The sequence below is a fragment of the Penicillium oxalicum genome, chromosome VI (genome assembly GCF_001723175.1).
Source record: "Penicillium oxalicum strain HP7-1 chromosome VI, whole genome shotgun sequence".
NCBI classification, from domain to species: Eukaryota; Fungi; Ascomycota; class Eurotiomycetes; order Eurotiales; family Aspergillaceae; genus Penicillium; species Penicillium oxalicum.
In genome coordinates, this window is record NC_064655.1 from 731,977 (window position 1) to 750,664 (window position 18,688).

An 18,688-nucleotide genomic window follows, 5' to 3' on the forward strand; every position below is an offset into this window, starting at 1 on the left:
ATGTCGAGATGCGAGGTAGCTCTACCTGAAGATACACATTGTAAGGTTGGATTCTAGAGATACAATACCACATTGGTGCAGACTGTCAAGAGTCTTCACAGAGGTCTCCCAGTGACCTTTGATGTGACATTCGTATAGCCTTTCACACCACGCATGTACAACCATCTTCAACGTGCGGGTCAGATCATTCCATTGCAAAGCTGCATCATCACCTGAAAAAGTCGGGTTGCAGGATGATCCACCCGAACTCTTTTTTGGGGGGGGGGGTTGAAGGATTCTCGAGTTCTACACTACCATTCAAAGCCTTGGCTCACCGCTGGTTGTGGCTGGGATTGCAGATGCAGATAGTGCCCGTTGGATCTACATCCGCATGTAGCAAGTCCGCAGAAGAAAAGAGCTACGCCTTTCCGGGAAAGACTCAAGCGGCCCCGTTGATCAGAAACGTGCCCGCATCAGGACTTGATTAGTATTAGACGGCCAGAAGACCCCAAAAAACCCGCTTCGTGTTCGTCGCTCGCTAGTCATGACGTACGCCCTTATAATGAGGTAGATCAGATCGGTTCCAGTGATCGGAGTCATTGGAGTCATTGGAGCGGGCACCTATAGCACCTGTCCATCTCTTGTGAAGTATATTCGACCCGAAGCCTCCGCCCTGAGTACCTATCCAGTACCTATCCAGTACCTAGCTACTTACTGTACACGCAATCCTTTACCCTTAAGCTTCGACATTATACGCAAGATGTTGTCAGATTCAGAAGAACGCGGGCAGATCTCCGTTTCTCAGTAGCCGGGGGGTCACAGCCACTTCTCGACTTTCATTTCGTTCTTTCAATCCGTCCACACTGATGCTTCTAGAGATCTGGATGACGGGAGAGATTGACCTTTCTCAACTTCTCGACCCTGATTCTCGGTTGTCGTAAGAGAGTCCCCATCACTGACGCTTGCAGGATGTATGCACATGCAACCTCCCCGGACGTGGACTTGAAAACCTATCATTTGAGTTGCGCAGATGAATGTTGTATTGGGTAGATGCTTTGCGGCCACTTCGATTATCTTCAATTTCCGAGGGGTCTCGTTCCTCAGGGGTGCAGACCATGCATACTGCGACAGAACTCAAACGGCTTCTGGTGATCAATGCAAATGGGAAAGTTGTCTGGCGAATGGAATTGGTTTCTATTGAGCTCTTCTGGTCGCCCTTCAACTGAATGCAAGGACTGCACCTTGTGCAGCTGCTTAGAGGCACAGAAGGCAAGGTTCATTTATGGCTGAACTTCAGTGGTCATTACGATTTCATTGTTTACTGCGCTATCTCCTTCTACTGGGTAGTCTCTCGGACGTTCTTCGAACGTTTGAACATCCTGGGATCTGTAAGATTACTCCGGCAACCTCCAACTGGGATGCCTCAACTCCATACCCAAACCATACGAGAGAAAGATTGAGAGGGGAAACCTGACATTCACAGGGTTGGTAGACCCATGATCTTTACTCTTCTTTCGGCAAGGCGAGACGAGACAAGTCGACCTATTCAGGGGGCTCAATGGACATCAAATCAGCATATTCAATCCCCCAATCTGTCATAGTATGCAGCCCCGGTTGGCGGCAGATTTTCACGTACCGGCATCATCCAGAGTACAGGTGAAGCAACGCACTGCCTCCCTAACGTAGCTCATTTCCGATTCATTTCGGGGCCGAGGAAAGTCGCAGAGTGATCACTCTCACGGTACATCTGCCGCCAACGTCCAAGAACAGATAGTGGAGACTTCAGTCCACACCTATGCGTACTACTGTACTGGCGGGCCTTTCTGGAAGGTGTTTGCCCGTATAATTAATATAAATTTTCCGAACGGCACATCTCAGAAACACCACTCAGACGGGAGTGAACGTTCTCAGTAAGGCTGCCGGTGGGCACCTATTGAGTTTACCATCGGCATACCCTGTCTCGTATAGAGTATGAGTGGAGGTCACGGCTCATATTGCATAGTTGAGGATCGAAAGGGAATTTTGACGATGGTGAGACTAATCTCCTTCGGGAAAATAGTGAGACCAAGTCCCGTGGGCAGGTGCCGATCCGCCCTTCGAGACTGATTATCAATGATTACAAGATTTACGAGATTCGTGGACTGGGGATCGACAGATTTTTAGACGAGCGGGGATCGGCCCCGTTTAGGCAGGACCACAACCCGGGGGGGGCTTTGTCCTTCAATGTTAGTTCTGACTGTACTTGATCAATACATGCAGGGGGGGAGGGGGGGGAGTTTGATGGTATGTAAACCAAGACCTCTATAGCAGTGTCTTGGGGACTTTGGCCATTACATAGTGGTCAATCCACCCTCGCAGACATCGGAGCACTCATCTCAAACCTGCAAGCCGACCAGGAGCTAGTCTGTCGAGTCAACTGGAAAGCCCCGCTGTCAAATTGCACGGGCTAGTGACGTTGATCAGCAACTTTTTTTGGACGCTTCATGGGTTATCCTGTGGACCATGATCCTCAGTCTAAACTTTTCTGTGGAGAGAGAGAGAGAGAGAGAGAGAGAGAGAGAGAGGCAATCTACAAAGTGCTCGAGCAGAATGATGCGCGTAGGAAGTACACGATGTACCGCCCACACTGTACAACTACAATGGACCCATTTGTGATGTCTCCCAAGTGCGAGTCCGTCCATTCACCGAGAACATACGTAAGCTAGCTCGAGGTCATTGTGGAAAATGCAGCTAGCCTTATCAACGTGCAGCTGGGATTCTTCCCGATCAAAGACATGTTTGATGTATCCTGCCCTAGATTCAGAATCATGGTTCGATTCTACTAAAAGAGAAATGAAAAAGGAAAAAAAAAATAGAAAGGCCTCAAGAGCCCAAATTGACATCTCCAATGTTTGAGAACAGAAACCCTGCTTGGTTCAAAGCCAAGGTCCCTTCTAGTGCCGGCTCTTGGTCTCATGTCAGATCTCCTATAGTACAAAAACGGCTCGATGTATATGATCATGTATAAGGTTCACGATCGAGTCACTGAGCATGGGGGTTGCAGTAACGGTGGTAGTGTCAGCGGGTAGGTGAAACACTCGCCTCCAGAGGGATCACCAATCACCAATTACCAGATTGGCATTTGAACGATCTGGGCAGACCTGGTCATCATCAAACAAGTCAACATCCCACACGCTGCATGTAGCCCCGCTGCCGATCGCGGGGTTTATACCTGCTGCGGTCTAGTGCCCTCGCTAAGAGCCCGGCAGATTGTCCAGCATGCAATCTTAAGGGGCGGCGCGGCGGATCAATAAAGAAAAAAGAAAAATCCAGACAAAAAGGTGAGGATCCCTGCAGCGTGACGGGAGATCAAAGCCTCGGCCGCAGCTGGAACACTGAGAGCCATCCGTGTGTGAACTTGGTTACCCATGCCAGGTCACACTATGACTTGATCGGGTTTCGAGTCACAGAATCCGGAAAGCTGACAGGCGAATATCTACATTATGGACCTCGCAGGCTCATACAGATTGTGAACACCGGGGAGAACCGTTCAGACTGGAGGGAGTGGATCAAATCCTCCAGGAATATGCATTGAATAGCAACAAAAATCAAAAGGACCTCCTCAAAGTTGGGGTCGAAAATAAAACTTGCGGGCGGATAGGGAGCCGTCCCAATTGACACGAGCATGCACTGATGACCTTAACGCTCGACTCTCTTTGCAGGATCAAGGGGCATCCATCCTGATTACACTGGAAGTACGGTGCTTCCCAAAGACAGTTCATGGGACAACAGAAAAGCAAAAATCCTGGAGACTCCTAAAAATAAAGCACCAGGATCATTAGTTGTTTGAAAGGTGGCTCGAACTATTGAGTCTCCGATATTTAAGATTCAATATCATCGGATATACATCTCCAAGCTGTGTTGAGGGAGTTTCGAATTCAAGGGTTGAGTTCCGTCATCTTCTCCTGAGATTTGCTTCTGCGATCCCTTTCCGTAGTCTTTGGTTGTGTCGGCTCATGTGTATCATGAAAACGATAGTCTCGAATCGCAATGCCAGTAGCTCCGACATCTGCGCTTCAGCCGAGCCTGCGATCGCGTGGGAATCCCAGACAGTTGGACTCGCTGCAGCATCTCGTGTCTTTGTTGTTTTGGTATCGTCGACTTGTCGCAATTGGCATGTGAGCAGCCATCAGCGGGCCATACCCGACCAGGGCGGGTAAGGGGCTCGGGCTCTGGCTAGTGGCACTGCCCACAGTCGTGCTCTAGCCGACTGAGCTTCGGCTACAGGATCTCCATCTCGGATCCGAATGCGGACTTTGTGAACCTGGCCAAGAGGACGGAGGCGCTCATTTTACTCAATCCTGGAGTACGCCGAAACCCGCGTCAGCGCATCACCCAGCACGGCAGGAGAACCGGGGAGGAGGAGGAGCCTCTTGTCAATCACATGTGCCGAAACGGCGCAACCGTCCCCAATTGCACGGAGATTCTTGATCGATGAAAATACGGGATTAATGTGAGATACCCCTGCACGCTATCCCGCGACTACTGCGCTTGGCGAGATCTTCCATCGGACCGATTGCCCGAAAGGAGCTATGGCCAGCGGGTTGGGAGAGTCGAGTGATCCAACGATTCCAACGATTGCGGCGATCCATCGGGGCGATCAGCCGGATGAGGCAGGAGGTTAGACGGATTGTAAATTACGTCTGTATTGTGACAGAAACACGCATGCCCACGGTGTAAAATGGAAGCCGCCCACGCTAAAAGGCAAAAAATAAGAAATACACAAATCAAATAAAATTGAGAAATTAGCCGTTTCCCACTTTCTCAATGCAAGGATCCTAATCGGGACGCCTGGATCGTCAAACATGGCCTGTGGATCTCCGGGGGGATTGTTCCATCTCTGGTGGACGTCGGATTGGTGCGGCTCTACGGGGGATGGAAGACTAACTGGATCAGGATATTAGTCCTGATGAGGAGGATTGTCCCCTTCCCAAGATTGATGATGATTGCCTTGTACGACACATTACTTTACTCCAGACTTTAGCCCTCTTCATTTCCAGCGCGATGTCTCCGAGATGTCCTATGTACCCACGTGAGATAAGAGTTTGCGCCGGCGCTATCCGCCCAGTTTTACCCACTTTGTTCTTCACTTGCCTGTCGTGGGATGATCGCCCCCGATATTATTTAGCTGCTACACCTACGGGCGTTCCACGAGAGAGAAACCACACCGTTGGGTCCATCTGGATGGAGCAAGCTTAATGCCCGATTCTTCCAGAATCCTTTTGTAAAAGCACTTCAAAACCACCCACCGCGCCGGACCTGACACAAATAGTCTCGGAGCTTGATTCATGAATAGCAAGACCTTTCCCCCCCCCCCCTCATCCTCCTCTTCCCGTATGTCTCGGCCGTGATGCAAGTCTCATGCTCGAAAGGTAACCGTAACCCGAAGCTAGTGATCATGATCTAACATATCTGGTACAAGCACTATACAGCATTTCGTATGTGTTTCCCTTCCTGTAGGCTGAAGCCTGCTCGGTCTCCAGTTTCCCGATTCATATTCTCATGCTTCCTTTACCCATCTTGTATTCGACATACCTCTGTGCAGCGCCGTATATGTGCGCGATGCTCCACGATTTGGCACTTTACGTCGCGTGGCGTGTGGCTGCGCGCCCCCCCCCCCCCCCCCTGTTCACTGTCACATTGGCATTCGGAGCCAGGCCACTTGTTCACTGGCTCAACTATCCTTTGCTAGAATAGATCGAGGTACAATGAGTTTAGTAGCAAATCCCAAATCAAGGACTGCAGTAATGTACAGTATTATGCAGATGTGTTGCAGTCCTCATTTGTTTGTCAAATCCGATGAGGTGTAAATTGGAGTAACGTCGTGCCCGGAGGAGCCGCGACTCTTGCTACTGCACAGCTCTACTTGAAAGACCTTTTCGATGCTCACCACCGCTTAATTCCTACCTGTCTACTGTAGTAAAGCCGAGACGGTCACATGGATATAGGCATATTTTCAGGGCAAAATGGGGGAGAGATGTGATCCCGCTCTTTGTTCTCGCCCACTACAGTCTCTTTACCACATTATCTTAGCAGTGACTAGGCAAAAAAGCTAAGGTCAAAGCGGCCTAAAAGGCAACCAACAGAGTTGACTGGATCACATTGGCTCGTAAAGGGAGGTGCATACTGTATGTGTGTACTTGCATCGAAGACCATGCAACGGAGACAATGGATGACTCGACTGCGCTCGGCTGGGACCACACCATGTGTAAATCTTATAGGTCAGATGCAGAGGCAGATGCAGACCGCTGGATCTTCGTGGCGGGGCCAGGATGTGCATCCGCAGGATCCATGCGGATTATATTTGATCAATGTGCTCATTTCGCTTGGAAGCTACCCAGGGGGCTAGATTGGATGATCGGGCGGATGGGCGACTACCTGTAAGTACCGACCTTGGAACAGAAGAATCTGCTCACGTAAGAAGCACGAGAAAGACTACTACAGTACTATCGAATGATGGTAAGCTTACCGGGGGACTGGATAACAACACAGGCTGACATCGCTTGATTCGACTAGAAACACTCAAATATTCATCCGAGATGATTAGACCGAAGCATGTGCCCGAGAATCACCTGCGAGGCCGATGGGGCAAATCATTCAATCACGCACGATGTTCCCGTCCATCGACAATCGATTTCCCTCGGCCTAAGTATTCTTTGAATATTCTTTGAAAATAGTCCCGTTCTCGTCTGTATAATAAATGGGGCAACTTGGTACTGTACCGTAGTAACTAGTGAAGGTGTACCACATAGTGGCGGGCATCAACCTCCATTTGTCCTGGTGAAAAAGATTTTCCAGAACGGTGCCAATTTTTCGGCCAGAATAGTTGTCGATATCCGCGGAAGGGGTAAACGGGAGAGAAATGAAATTATGACGCTCTTGCCGACCAAGTAAGCAGAGCTCTCCTTTCCCTGTCGTGTGGCAGAGGCCACACGCTTACAGGCCCCCGGATGATCCCCAATCGATCACCGCGGCATCCGGGTGAAATTCCCAAGACGGTCTAGCCTGACAATGCCACGTTTTTTTGTTCCTGTCTGTGGATCCACAGTCCATAATCTACTAGTGCCCCATTCAATAATACATGTAATCCTCAATTTGCTTCGGTCTCCTTTCGCTCCACGACTCCGCCACGCTTGGAAAGTTGTCGTAACTCTGATCTTTGCTCTCATGGGCCCATTTGAGACTCCCTTTTGCCTTGACTAGCCGGTGGACATGGACGTCAAGCCTGAAACACTATTTCAAGATCGGGTGAAAGTACCATCAGTTGTCTGATCCCCCCCTTCTTCCACTCGGGACGTGGAAAGTCAACGTGGGGGTAAAATGGACCTAGCTATGGCCCAAGTAGCTGGGTCCCAACCTCGCACATCCTGCGAGCCGAATTTTCTGGATCATTAGACGGTCGGAGTGTGTCTACGCTGGACACCTCTTCTAGACAAAAGTCTCCGTCTCTCTAATTTTATCGACATGATACAAGTAACTTGGATGCGCAATCTCTGTCAATTAGTCAGCTCATCTGTGCTAGCTTACATTTATTTTGAGCTGCAAGCCCGCCCGCAGGGTGATGCCTTGTCCGGGCGGTAGACATTCTTAACATTCGGCGTCCATTGCTATCCATCAACTCATTTTATTTACTGCCATGCCCTCGGATGTTGCCAATAGAGATTCTGGGTAGGTGGTTAGGTAGAATATAAATTATATGCTACTGTACCTAGGTGTCTGACGTGTAGTTGCCATGTCTAGGCCCTACCAACTGTGACCTCACCTCGTATCAGAGCCGAGCGATATATATATTTCCGGTAGACTGTGAATAAAATCAGCCACTGCTTGCGTAGAATGCTAAACCAACCCATGGCTGAACGATCCAAACTTTCATTACATGATTCGTCAATAAATGAGTCAATCCATGGTTGCAGAATAGCTGTCTGGGAAAAACGATCCAGTGACAGACAGCCGACGGCCAGGATCCTGAAGCGTGTTTATTTTTCGGTTAACCCAGTCCGGTGGGTCAACAGGGACCCGCCCAGCAAGACGTCAGACACAGACCACGCGAGACTCTCAAAGAGGAACCACAGAGACGGCGAGAGCATGTCACTGGGGGGATGAGAAATCGGTTCGATTTGGCAAATGGACAAATCAGAGTGGACGTCCAGAGCCGACCGGCGAGCCGCACGGAGTGCCAATCACCGTCGGCGGAACTCTGTCGCCGGCTCGCGGCCGTCGATCCTAACATGAAAGTGCCGAAGCCAGTATAGGTGGATCGGATCTGTCTCTGACTGATAATCAACTATTATTCATGGTGAGTATTGGTTTTCTTTTCTGTCTGTTTGGTCAAGTTTGACTTTATTCAATTATTTTATTCATTGACTTACAGTGATGCCCTCTTTTTTTTGCCTGCTTCATCTACCACTTACATTTGGTGACGGCAGAATACGGCGGGACCTTCTGAGGTGTCTCGAGTACTGTATGCATGTACATACACTTTGTACAGTGATGACAAGTCGCAGGCGTAGTCTGGTCGTTTCAGTTCACCAATCTTGCACTGATCCATGGATCCAACCGAACCTTGCTGGAGAAAAGTCAACGAGCGCCAGGATGTTTATGGTTGTAGCCGTGTCAAATGCGCAAGTCTCGCTGATAACTTTCCCATTCTAGAGAGGGATCTAATCTCTCTTCCTTCAACTTTACTCGATAACTCTACTCTGGTAGGTTAGCTGCAATCTTAAATCCTGTCTCCCGAATCCTTTCCTTTACTTTCCACTTCGGGTTGAGTTGATTTGATCAGGCGAGCCTTGGGTGGCTGCCACTCCGATATTGCCCACCTTTGCTGGCTCCATCCTAATACCGCCGACTTGGTAGGTAATGGAAGTCCACATTTTCACAGGGTTTCCATCTGACGTCTCTGGTGGAAAGTCCGACTCCAAAATTCCCAATGAATCCAGGAGGATCGCCCTCGGAAGGGGTTTAAATTCCGACGCTCGAGCCGCTTTCCACGCGCATCCTTCCAACGACGAGCTGGAGCCTGCAGCGCCGAGAAAGGTGAGATCATATTATCCAGACATTACACGGGAAATGAGAGCTGAAGGATCGAGGTCTGTAACAAGCTTCCGGACAGCGCCTCCTCTCCCTTTTCGTCCTCTTTCTCTTCTTCACTTCCTCCCACGGATGATGATTCACTTTTTTTTTCTTTTTCTAAAAGGAAATCAAAAAGTCTGATTTCTGTTGACTCCTTCGACCGTATGAAATAGAGTGTCGTTGAGACGACAGGTGCATTCTCGAGGGCGGTCCAAATTTTTGCCTCCTGTCATGGTCCTTTCAGGTAAACCCTCGGCGTTGCCGCCCAGCGGATTCCGTGGGTTGAGGATTACGGGTCATCCTACTGAATAGACTCGTCGATACCGTAAAAGGCACTTGTCTCAAAAACCACGACCGCCTGAATGTGATGTCCATGACTTGGGAGGAGCAAGCTGGCCGCAACTCCTAAAAACCTGGCGAACATCACATTGATAGAGGTAAATTAATAGAGTGGTGGAAGTGTGTTCTGAATGGTACATAATATGTATGGTTGCATGCAGATTCTCTGAATTGTAGCCCCGCGCGGCAAAATACAGTCCTGTATGTGTATGTGTATTGAGCCACGCCAGTACATCATCATACCTTTCTTTTTTTTTGGTCCCATTGCCAAGGTGGATCCAGCCATCCCAGTTCAGCCAATCTCTTCCACACGCACGGAGCAAGCGATCCTGGAAAAGCCGTGCTCGGCCGAGTGGGGACTTCGCTTCCACGAGGTCGGGAGTTAAGAGAACTCCACCCAGCTATAGCCAATTCTTGATCGCTAGTGACGGAGAGCGAAAAAAAAAACAGTCAGCACTGCAGTACTGAATTAGTACTAAGGTGCAGATGCCAGATGGAAATAGATTACTGTGAAAGTATACTTGATCAGGATTCTCACTGCGATGAATGTGTACTGTACCGTCCTTTTTCGAGCGCCATCAGCTCACCCGTTTCTCATCTCGAGGGGTCCTGTTATCGTGGTTTCATTCGCAATGGGACCAGTCTCAAAAAGCCAGTGCGGGCAACAGATTGGTGATACCGTACAATATACATCGACTACAATTCCATACCACGCAATAAAACCACCGCCTGCATATGAGGTGATCCCGCCTCTAGTAGTGTATGTAGATATTATTCTCCCGTCGTGTACTGCATTTTCCACGATCCAATCGCTCTCCAAGAAGGATGCTTCTCGAGGAGTGTTCCAGTGACAGTCCAGGGCTCTGGGCGCGTGGAGCCTTGGCTGTGGGAAAAGGCAACGGTTGGATTTTCGTTCCAGAACGCCGATCCCTCAGATCAATCTTGACATCCTCGAATAGGCTTAGCGCCATGTTTCGGTCGCGGGACTTGACCATCATCGTTGCAATTGGAAGGTCCCGCGTCAACAGCAACCTCGACCGGACAATGATCTTCAGGAGCACTCCAAATTCTCGCATTTCGAGACCGTATGTGCCATCTTCCTTCCCCATTCAAACCCAATGTACGGATGTGGACAGGGGAGGATATAAATCGTTCACTTTCATTGATCGGCAGACCACAATTTAGTCGTGAGGGGTGGGGGGGGGGGGAGGTTGACTCTTTTTTGGGGGAGGCTCTCTTTACACATCTATTGAACTATCTTTGGTTGGGCACCTTCCTCGTTGACATCAGGATGCGAGGCTCCAAACTTTTGAGATCCTCCTATTACCTTCAGCCCCCTTTCCCCACCAGGGTGAGTCGAACCTGATGGTCGCGCTGCGTATGAAGATCGGTTCGCATTGGCTTGTGCATATGGGATGTACGCTCAAGACGATCTTCTCTGGGTGATCGTCGCTCCCGCCGACCGTGCATTGACCATACAGGAAGGTGGTGGTGCACATTATTACTCTACACAATTTCTTCTGGCTTTCTAAAGGCGATTTACAATGATGATTTGTTTTTGAGGGAAGAGCTCATTGGGGCACTCCTTCCGACCTCATAGAGTGTCCCCAGCATCACTTTTCAAAAACCAAAAAAAGATGATCCTCCTCTCCGTCCGGTCGGATCCGCCAACCTCGTAATTCAGTCAAAACTTTCTCGACCACGCACCCCCCAAAAAAAAGGCAAAGCAAAAAGCATGCAGGCATACGGAGATTATTTCAGGGCTCGCAGATTGACCACGAATAATAAGGTGCAAGCCTCGGAACTGTCCAGTGTTTAAGGTTTCCATAAGCGAGCCCATCCGTGCTGAGTCGCTGAATGCTGGGGCGACCTGAGCACCACGGGAGCCGCGCCACTCCGTCATACGACCCTTCCGGATGAATCGATTCGTAGGATAACTCCTGGTAGGTGGCTGGCAGAAGCCTTGAGTTCCAATGTGAAGATCACTTCAGAGGCCGCACTTCGAAGGATAGGGGGCATTTCATGCTCGTCGGTTGGATATATTCAACAAACCAAGTCAGTCATTAACGGCCCACTATACCTCCCGTGACGGGAATCGCGTGAGATTCTGCACACGAGAAAGGAATGCATCTCGACAATCGAGATCAATGGTAGATCTCAGGAAATCTCGACTTGGCCGAAGCGACCAATTATTGTTTGCCAGTTCCAAGTCAGCGGACCAGTTCCCTCCTCTCCCACCCCCCACACATCCCATCCCTACAACAGATCATGATCATGGCCCCATCATCAAGATTCGGAATGTACATCGCTGGCCAGCACATCAAGGGCGCTAAAGCAGCATCGAGAGCCCAGGTGGGCACCACATGCAACGCATTGCATGCCACCGGCAAAGGACATGCATACGGGCATACAGGTTCAGAGAGCGGACATCACCCACGGTCGCCTGGAGAGGACGTGCGCCCTCGTTACTAACACTCGGATTACGTTTTCCCAGTGGAGTTCAGGCGAGCAAGCTCGGCAGGGGATGTTCTGGGTGCATCGGAGTTCTAGCCATTTTGGGCTTAGCTCCCGATGCTAGGATTAGTACCTTCCTCTTTGGGAGATCTGTCTTCTCAGCTCGAGAAATCCGACCCTTTTCCTCTTTTTTTTTCTTTTCTTTTCTTGCAAGTTCCAGTCTGGATGGATAGCCGTTCGGGAGTTCCTGATCCCTCCAGGGCTAAACTGCCATCTTTTGGTAGTAATAAGATACGGATGCACTGTAGTTTCAGCTCTCTTTATTGCGGACCCATCGAGCCACGCGACAGTTCCTGAGAAAATCTTCACTGAATCTGGGGATTTTCACACTCGATACCTTGCCATTTCGGAGACAAGGAGGTGTACCCCCAAATGTCAATGTCCGTCTCGAGGTGTCACAAAAGAACGAAGCTCAGAACGTCGACACGGAACGGTCTGAGGCGGCGCAACTGTACTTTTGGAGAGAGGGTTGATTCGGCTGCGCATGGCGTAGATCACGGTCAAATGGACCGTCGGCAGATGCACGCCAAGGGGGGGGGGGGCCATCTTGAAATCCAAACGTCTAGGGGGGTTGTGTGCATGTGCAGTACAATTCAGTCATACCCGCATCATCTACTGCACTACACCAGAGATGCAACAGGGAAGGTCGCTGCCCTGAGCCCCAAGGCAAAATGATCAAATCAAAAAGGACCCAAATCCGACAGTTGGGAGTCGGGACGCCCTAGACCCCTCGCTAAGAACGCACGAAAGGGCGGGAAAAGCAATAAGCCCGAGGGATCGACGTCCGATCAGGTTCGGTGCGATCGGCCGTTTATGGGGCTTTTGGGTTTGTTTATGTGACAGGTGTAAGCAGGATCTGCACTAACCGTAACCGAGGTGGACGGCCACATTCCGGCCTCCCAGATGGAGTTTAGCGTAGAATACAATTGAGACTCGACCTACTCTCCCGGTGCCATCTGAGAGAGAGACAGAGAAGGGGGGTGGGGGGGGGGGGGGGGGGGGGGGGGGATATTCACATCTGATTGCAGTTTGGGGAGAGAAGTGGAGTGAGACCTCACTGGCACACACATTATGTCTGTGTACATAGATTGTACACGACGATGTAGTGCGCATGGCACAATCGGTTCGACTCGAGACGGTCGATCTCAAAAGGCAACGCCACATACAAATGAGGTACACCTTCGAGAACGGTCTTGCTTGACCAGAGAGCAAAGATAAACTCTCCAATGGCCGTCATTTGCAACATTCATCCCGATGTCCAGCACACCGGGACAGTGATTCTGATTGATTGAATCTGGACCATCGGGAAACAGAAAAATAGAAAAACCATCAACTCATTTTAACATCATCTTCCAGCCAACATCAAAGTCCGATAACACGTCAAAATGCTGGTGCGTGCGAATGTATGTCTGCATGGTCAGTGTGACCCCGGTTGCCTCCTTGTGAGATCATGTCTGATCCCTGGCTCACGGCAGTCAGTACAGTACGAGCAGGAATACAGGAGAGAATTTACATCTGTACAAGATGCATGTACCAGTGTACCAGTGTACCAGTATAGCGTGGATGGGAGACCACTTACTCTGTAGGTGATTGCACCGCTATGGGAAGTGGAGTCATCGCTCGCGTGGAAGAATCGTCATAGCGGCTCCACTCACAGGGTTAATCTCCGAGACCAAAAATCTAAATAAAGTGACCGTCCGAAGAGATCCAATCAAAAAAAAGTAAAAATTTTGAAATTCCCAAAGGGGCAGCTCTAAGGAAAGAGCCAAGCGCCAAGATCAGAAAATCAATAAATTATGAAAATACAAACCAAACGAGAAAGTGAAATAAAAGGAAAATACCCAATGTGGCCCACCACCCGAGAGACTGACTCGAAGTATAATAACGCTCATGGTTGAAACCTTCCACTCCCCAGTAGACCACTAATCAAAATAAGCTTTGGGCCGGACTGTCTCACCTCAGAGTTGAGAGCACATTGCAAGTCAAGTACGCTCCCGGGCAAGCAGTCATCGATGTGAATGCCCTTTCTTTTTTTTTTTGTTACTTTTTTTTTTTCGATTTCCGTTTCATTTTGGGAGAAGATTATGCCCTTTTGCTTGATTTCAGCCTTTGGGACCCTTGTAGAATTGACGCCGGATGGATCGCTCGATCGAATGATTGAGGTCTGGATGCACTGCTGGACACCCAGCTCATCAGCCGGACTGGTTCTGAGCCTCGACTAGGCAGAGATGGGGGGAACCACTCAATTTTTGAAAAACGCTCGACCCAAGGTGTGCGAGTTGGGAGTTGGCCCAAGACGTATGTGCTCTTCCTGTGAGCTGCGCAGAAAAGACCGCAATCATGACCGGTGTCTCGAACTATCACGGAGACATGTTTGCACACAGAATGTTTCACGATCCACACAATGGGACTGCTCGGTACCGTCCTGGATTCAACCTACCGGCAAAGCGAAGAGAAAAGGGAAAGATGAGCGCGAAAGGCATGAATCAAAGGAGTCGAGTGGGGGAGAAATAAAAAGAAATCCAGAATCCCCAAATCAGCTCTCCTTCCTATACCAGGGCTTTGTCGAAAAGCGGAGGGGGGCTTAACCGGCATCGCCCGCGGGCGATCATCCACGCGAAAACCCAGCCATCTGGGCATGGACGAGGGAGGGCAATGGTGCAGTTTGGAACGGTGACATGGGGTGGAGGGGGGGGGGGGGAGGACTAACCAAGCTGTGAGCACAGAGCCCTGACTATCGTATCAATAATCATTTAATCATCAAATGGAATTGGGGGCGATACTTTGGAAAATGATCAAAAAGGATAAAAAATCAAAATATTCTGTCCTTTTTTTTCGTTGAAATAGGGGTGGGGGGGGGGGGGGGGGGGGGGGAAGAGGAGGAAATGGGTATAGAAAAAATCGAATTAATGGAAATTCCGGAAAGAATCATTATGAAATAATACCACAAGACTGGAAGAAGTGGATCACGGAGGTGGACGTGGACGTGGACGTGGATGTGGTGGAAGTGGATACGCTGGTGGCCACTGATGCTCGGCGGGTGGGTTGTCCCTGGTTCTGGGACTGACCGTAGTCGCCTCAGATCGTCTGGAGTCGCTTCCACTCTGGCGCCTCCCCCGGTGGACGATGAAGAATGTATAAACCCCCTCGTGTCTCCCCCTCATGTGCGTTCATGTGGAAATTCGTCGATTTCAAACTCCTTTTCATCCCACCTTCCACCTCTCACAACTCTCCCCTTCCCACACCTTATCGGTCGTGACTAAATCTCACGTCCCAATTGTATCACTCGACGACACTGATTCCGCACAATTCAACGATCCCAACGGACGAAGCATCTAGTCCGACAATGGATTTGGCCAGCCTGATTCACGGTGCCGCTCCGGTGCCCAAGTCATACAGTGAAACATATGGCAAGCGATCACGACAAGCACCTCTTTCACCACCTGCCGAGGAACGTCCGAAATGCGCCTTGCCCTCCATCTCATCATTGCTCGAAGGAGCCAACGAAGCTCAGCACTCAGCCAGTGAGTCCTCCTTGTTACACACTCTCTACCCCCTCCCATTCTCACCTCGACTTGAGTTCTGATCACTGACCATTCAACCAGAACGGCAACGCCTGAGCTCCCCGATCTCAAAGCGTGATGCTCGCTACGATACCATCTGTCTGCCTCCCACTCCACCTCTCCGGCCTGGTTCAGGCTCGGGCTCTCGCCATGGTAGTGCGGTCCACTCGCCCGTGGAGATGAGCTCTCCCAGACATCCTTCACCACATGCGCACCGCTCGTCGGTCTCCAGCAACGGCAGCTCGATCGGCTCTCAATCACACCATGCTCTCCCTCAAAATTACTCGCATGGTCCCTACGCATCTCCCGCTCCCAGCGTCTCTTCCACCTCTTCTCACTCCTCCTACACCTCGCCTGTAGAAGCCACCCACCCTTCCACCTCGCCACTTTACTACTCGCGTCCTCCACCTGTCATCAACACGAATACTCCCGCCTCCACACCACCCGCTCACCCCGTCAGCGCCCAGAATGCTTCGGGCTTGATCTCCCCCGTGACTCCTGCGTGGCCTCATCAACATCACCACTACTTCCCTCCCACCAGTGCTGCGCCTTATCAGCAGAATCATGACCGATATATCTGCCGCACCTGTCACAAGGCCTTCTCTCGGCCTTCCAGCCTGCGCATCCACTCCCACTCCCACACCGGCGAGAAGCCATTCCACTGCACACATCCCGGCTGTGGCAAGGCATTCTCCGTGCGCAGCAACATGAAACGCCATGAGCGAGGCTGCCACTCGGGACGCCCTGCAGCTCTGCAGGCCATGGTCTCTTAAGACAACAAAAAACCCCCTTCAAAAAAAAACACAAACCATTCTCATCACAGGAAATGTTATGTATTGAACGGATCTCTTTTGTCATCTTTTTCCTTTTTTTTCCCTTTCTCCTTTTTCTGGTCAGACCTGGGCTTGCTTTGCCAACTCGGTGGATGCTGATGGCATTTTGGTTACCTTGATACCCTGAATATGTACGATTTTTTGTGGCTTTGCACTTTCTTTTGTTCATTATTATGCCTTTCCCCCCCATGCCGGGGGAACCTGGCGGTGGATATATTTAGATCGGCCGTGCAAGCCACGCAAAGAGACTTGAATATAACGAAATAACGGACTCTGATCAATTTTTTTTCTTCACCAGTAATTAACTAAATAGATCATTAACCTTTTGCACTGTATGTCTGATGGGTCCATCCTATTCAGCCAGTTTATGATGCCCCTTCCAGGTGAGTGGTCCCGCCCCAGTCGCCATCACCTATGATATCGTCGACCATATCACTGCTCTGTTTAACTGTTCTGGAGAATCCCATCGATCTCTCGAGGAGTACAAGGTTTTGAATTGAATTCAATCGGTCTCTGGGTGAAGACAAAAAAGGAGCCAGAACCTTGGATCCAGACGGTCGTCGACTGGATAAGCTAAATTCCGCCTTCAGCATACCTGGCTCGCCCTCAGTTCAATCTTCGCGAATCAACAAATGTACGAATTGATTTTTCATTCCCTAGATTTTTGGGGGAAAAAAATTGGGTGTACCGACACCCGCATCATCTCGATAGATTCGAAGATCAAAAAAAAGTCAAGTGTCTTTTGACTTTCTCTCGAGCGAAGCGAAACTTGAAACGTTTTGTCTACCGATATTTGACTTTACCCGTACCAACATCGACTCCTGTGGATCGAAACCACGATCCGCGAGCTTGCCTATGGGAACCTTCGTGAAGATTCCCAAAGATAAGTCTTGAGCATGCCCCGACCACAACAGAGAGCCAGGCGTATGTTTTGTTTTTCTGAAGGGGGGCCTTTTGACTTGGAAAAATTGTCGAGTCGCCGGCATCTTTCTCCATATTACGATGTCGTTTGTACAGCGCCCATGCTTATTCCAAGAATCATCAAAGAGCTCCATACTCGATTAAGTTCCCAATGTCTTAAAAAGAACCACACACACACACACTCTCTCTCTCGGAAAAATCTCGGAAAAATTGCAATCTCTCTGAACTCCTCCTGTCGCTCCAAAACTGGAGGGATCAGGTCTAACCAAGTTACTAGATTTGGAAGCTGGTGATCTATCGATGAAATTGCTACAGTGCAGCACACGTACATTGATGATCCTGTGTTTCAATGGACGTGCTGTATGTCAGGTGCCCGTCCCACTTCAGACAAGTTCGAGTTCGAGCCCGAGACCCAGTTCTCCGAGGATCATTGTTAAGGACCTGCAGAATCCGGAGACTGATCAGCAACGAAAGAGTGGTTCGGGGGGGGGGGAGATCACACGGGTTCCACACTCCGTTCTTTTTTTTAGAGGGGGGGGGGTTCCTTTTCTTTTTGTGGGGGTTGAGAAAATCACTTGTATGGGATTGGGGCTTGAGAGAATCACTTGTATGGGATTGGGGCTGATCAAATCAAGATGGATGGGACACAGGGCGCGCGATCTGCAAAATTGATGTGCACACACAACCGAGTCGATGATAGATGGAATATAGAATTGATTGTAGGTGTAATATTTGAACTTCATCTCAGTATATGTATGGAGTTCATAAGTACCCGAATACAAGGTTGGAAGTATGTACCGCCCTCTAAAAGTCGGAGGAGGCGGCTTGGAACGGAAGCACCTTCTATTTTCGTATTGACATCAACGATCCCTGCGTTGGCTTACAACGGGGAGCTTTGGAATTAAATTTGGATGAGAACGACATAGATGTGCTCCTGCTCCACATCAGAGTTCGTCTCGGTTCAAGCTACCTGTACATGAATTCAGTAGAATGGCTCTTGTATCGTACACGCAGTGTGCACGGTTTGTACGTATTTATCTGGGGTGTTACAGTGTACAGTGTGCTCAAGTTGGATTGCCGAGGCAATTTGATTGATGGAGAAATAAAAAATGGGCTGACGCTTGACGATCTTCCAGTTTGGTAAATCCTGGTCTCCACATGAAGATTCGAAACGAACCACTGTGACAATGTTTTCAACGGGAGAGTTTCATCGCAAGTGGAACGAGGACGGAGTCGTTCGTGTCGAGGAAAATAACCATATGTTGAAACTGTTTCAGGAGCCCGTGGCTTGCAAAGATGTTTTGTCATGGTCAATGTTTCGATTTGCGCAATTGACACTGATGACGCCTGGCAGGAGAAGAACTCCGGTTTCCTTTAGTCGAAGCTCAGTTGTTGTCCATAAAGAAGTTCGAAACAGGAGGATGTATC

At 49.7% G+C, this 18,688-nt stretch overlaps 5 protein-coding genes across 5 annotated transcripts; all 5 read left to right on the forward strand.

Annotated features, from left to right (window-relative positions):
• Positions 1-3,983: 3,983 nt before the first annotated feature.
• Positions 3,984-4,456, forward strand: POX_f07559 (uncharacterized protein; the record flags this gene model as incomplete). Its single annotated transcript, XM_050116354.1, has 2 exons — positions 3,984-4,174; positions 4,246-4,456. The coding sequence occupies 2 exons, from the start codon at positions 3,984-3,986 to the stop codon at positions 4,454-4,456; spliced, it is 402 nt and encodes a 133-aa protein (XP_049966493.1).
• A 1,730-nt stretch (positions 4,457-6,186) lies between these two features.
• Positions 6,187-6,402, forward strand: POX_f07560 (uncharacterized protein; the record flags this gene model as incomplete). The annotated part of the gene is made up of 1 exon (XM_050116355.1): positions 6,187-6,402. One exon carries the CDS (start codon positions 6,187-6,189, stop codon positions 6,400-6,402), a length of 216 nt encoding a protein of 71 aa, XP_049966494.1.
• Positions 6,403-8,117: 1,715 nt separating this feature from the next.
• POX_f07561 (uncharacterized protein) lies at positions 8,118-8,270 on the forward strand (the record flags this gene model as incomplete). The annotated part of the gene is made up of 1 exon (XM_050116356.1): positions 8,118-8,270. One exon carries the CDS (start codon positions 8,118-8,120, stop codon positions 8,268-8,270), a length of 153 nt encoding a protein of 50 aa, XP_049966495.1.
• A 3,433-nt stretch (positions 8,271-11,703) lies between these two features.
• On the forward strand, positions 11,704-11,979 carry POX_f07562 (uncharacterized protein; the record flags this gene model as incomplete). The annotated part of the gene is made up of 2 exons (XM_050116357.1): positions 11,704-11,842; positions 11,924-11,979. 2 exons carry the CDS (start codon positions 11,704-11,706, stop codon positions 11,977-11,979), a joined length of 195 nt encoding a protein of 64 aa, XP_049966496.1.
• A 3,310-nt stretch (positions 11,980-15,289) lies between these two features.
• On the forward strand, positions 15,290-16,279 carry POX_f07563 (C2H2 finger domain transcription factor mtfA; the record flags this gene model as incomplete). The annotated part of the gene is made up of 2 exons (XM_050116358.1): positions 15,290-15,467; positions 15,549-16,279. 2 exons carry the CDS (start codon positions 15,290-15,292, stop codon positions 16,277-16,279), a joined length of 909 nt encoding a protein of 302 aa, XP_049966497.1.
• Positions 16,280-18,688: the final 2,409 nt, after the last annotated feature.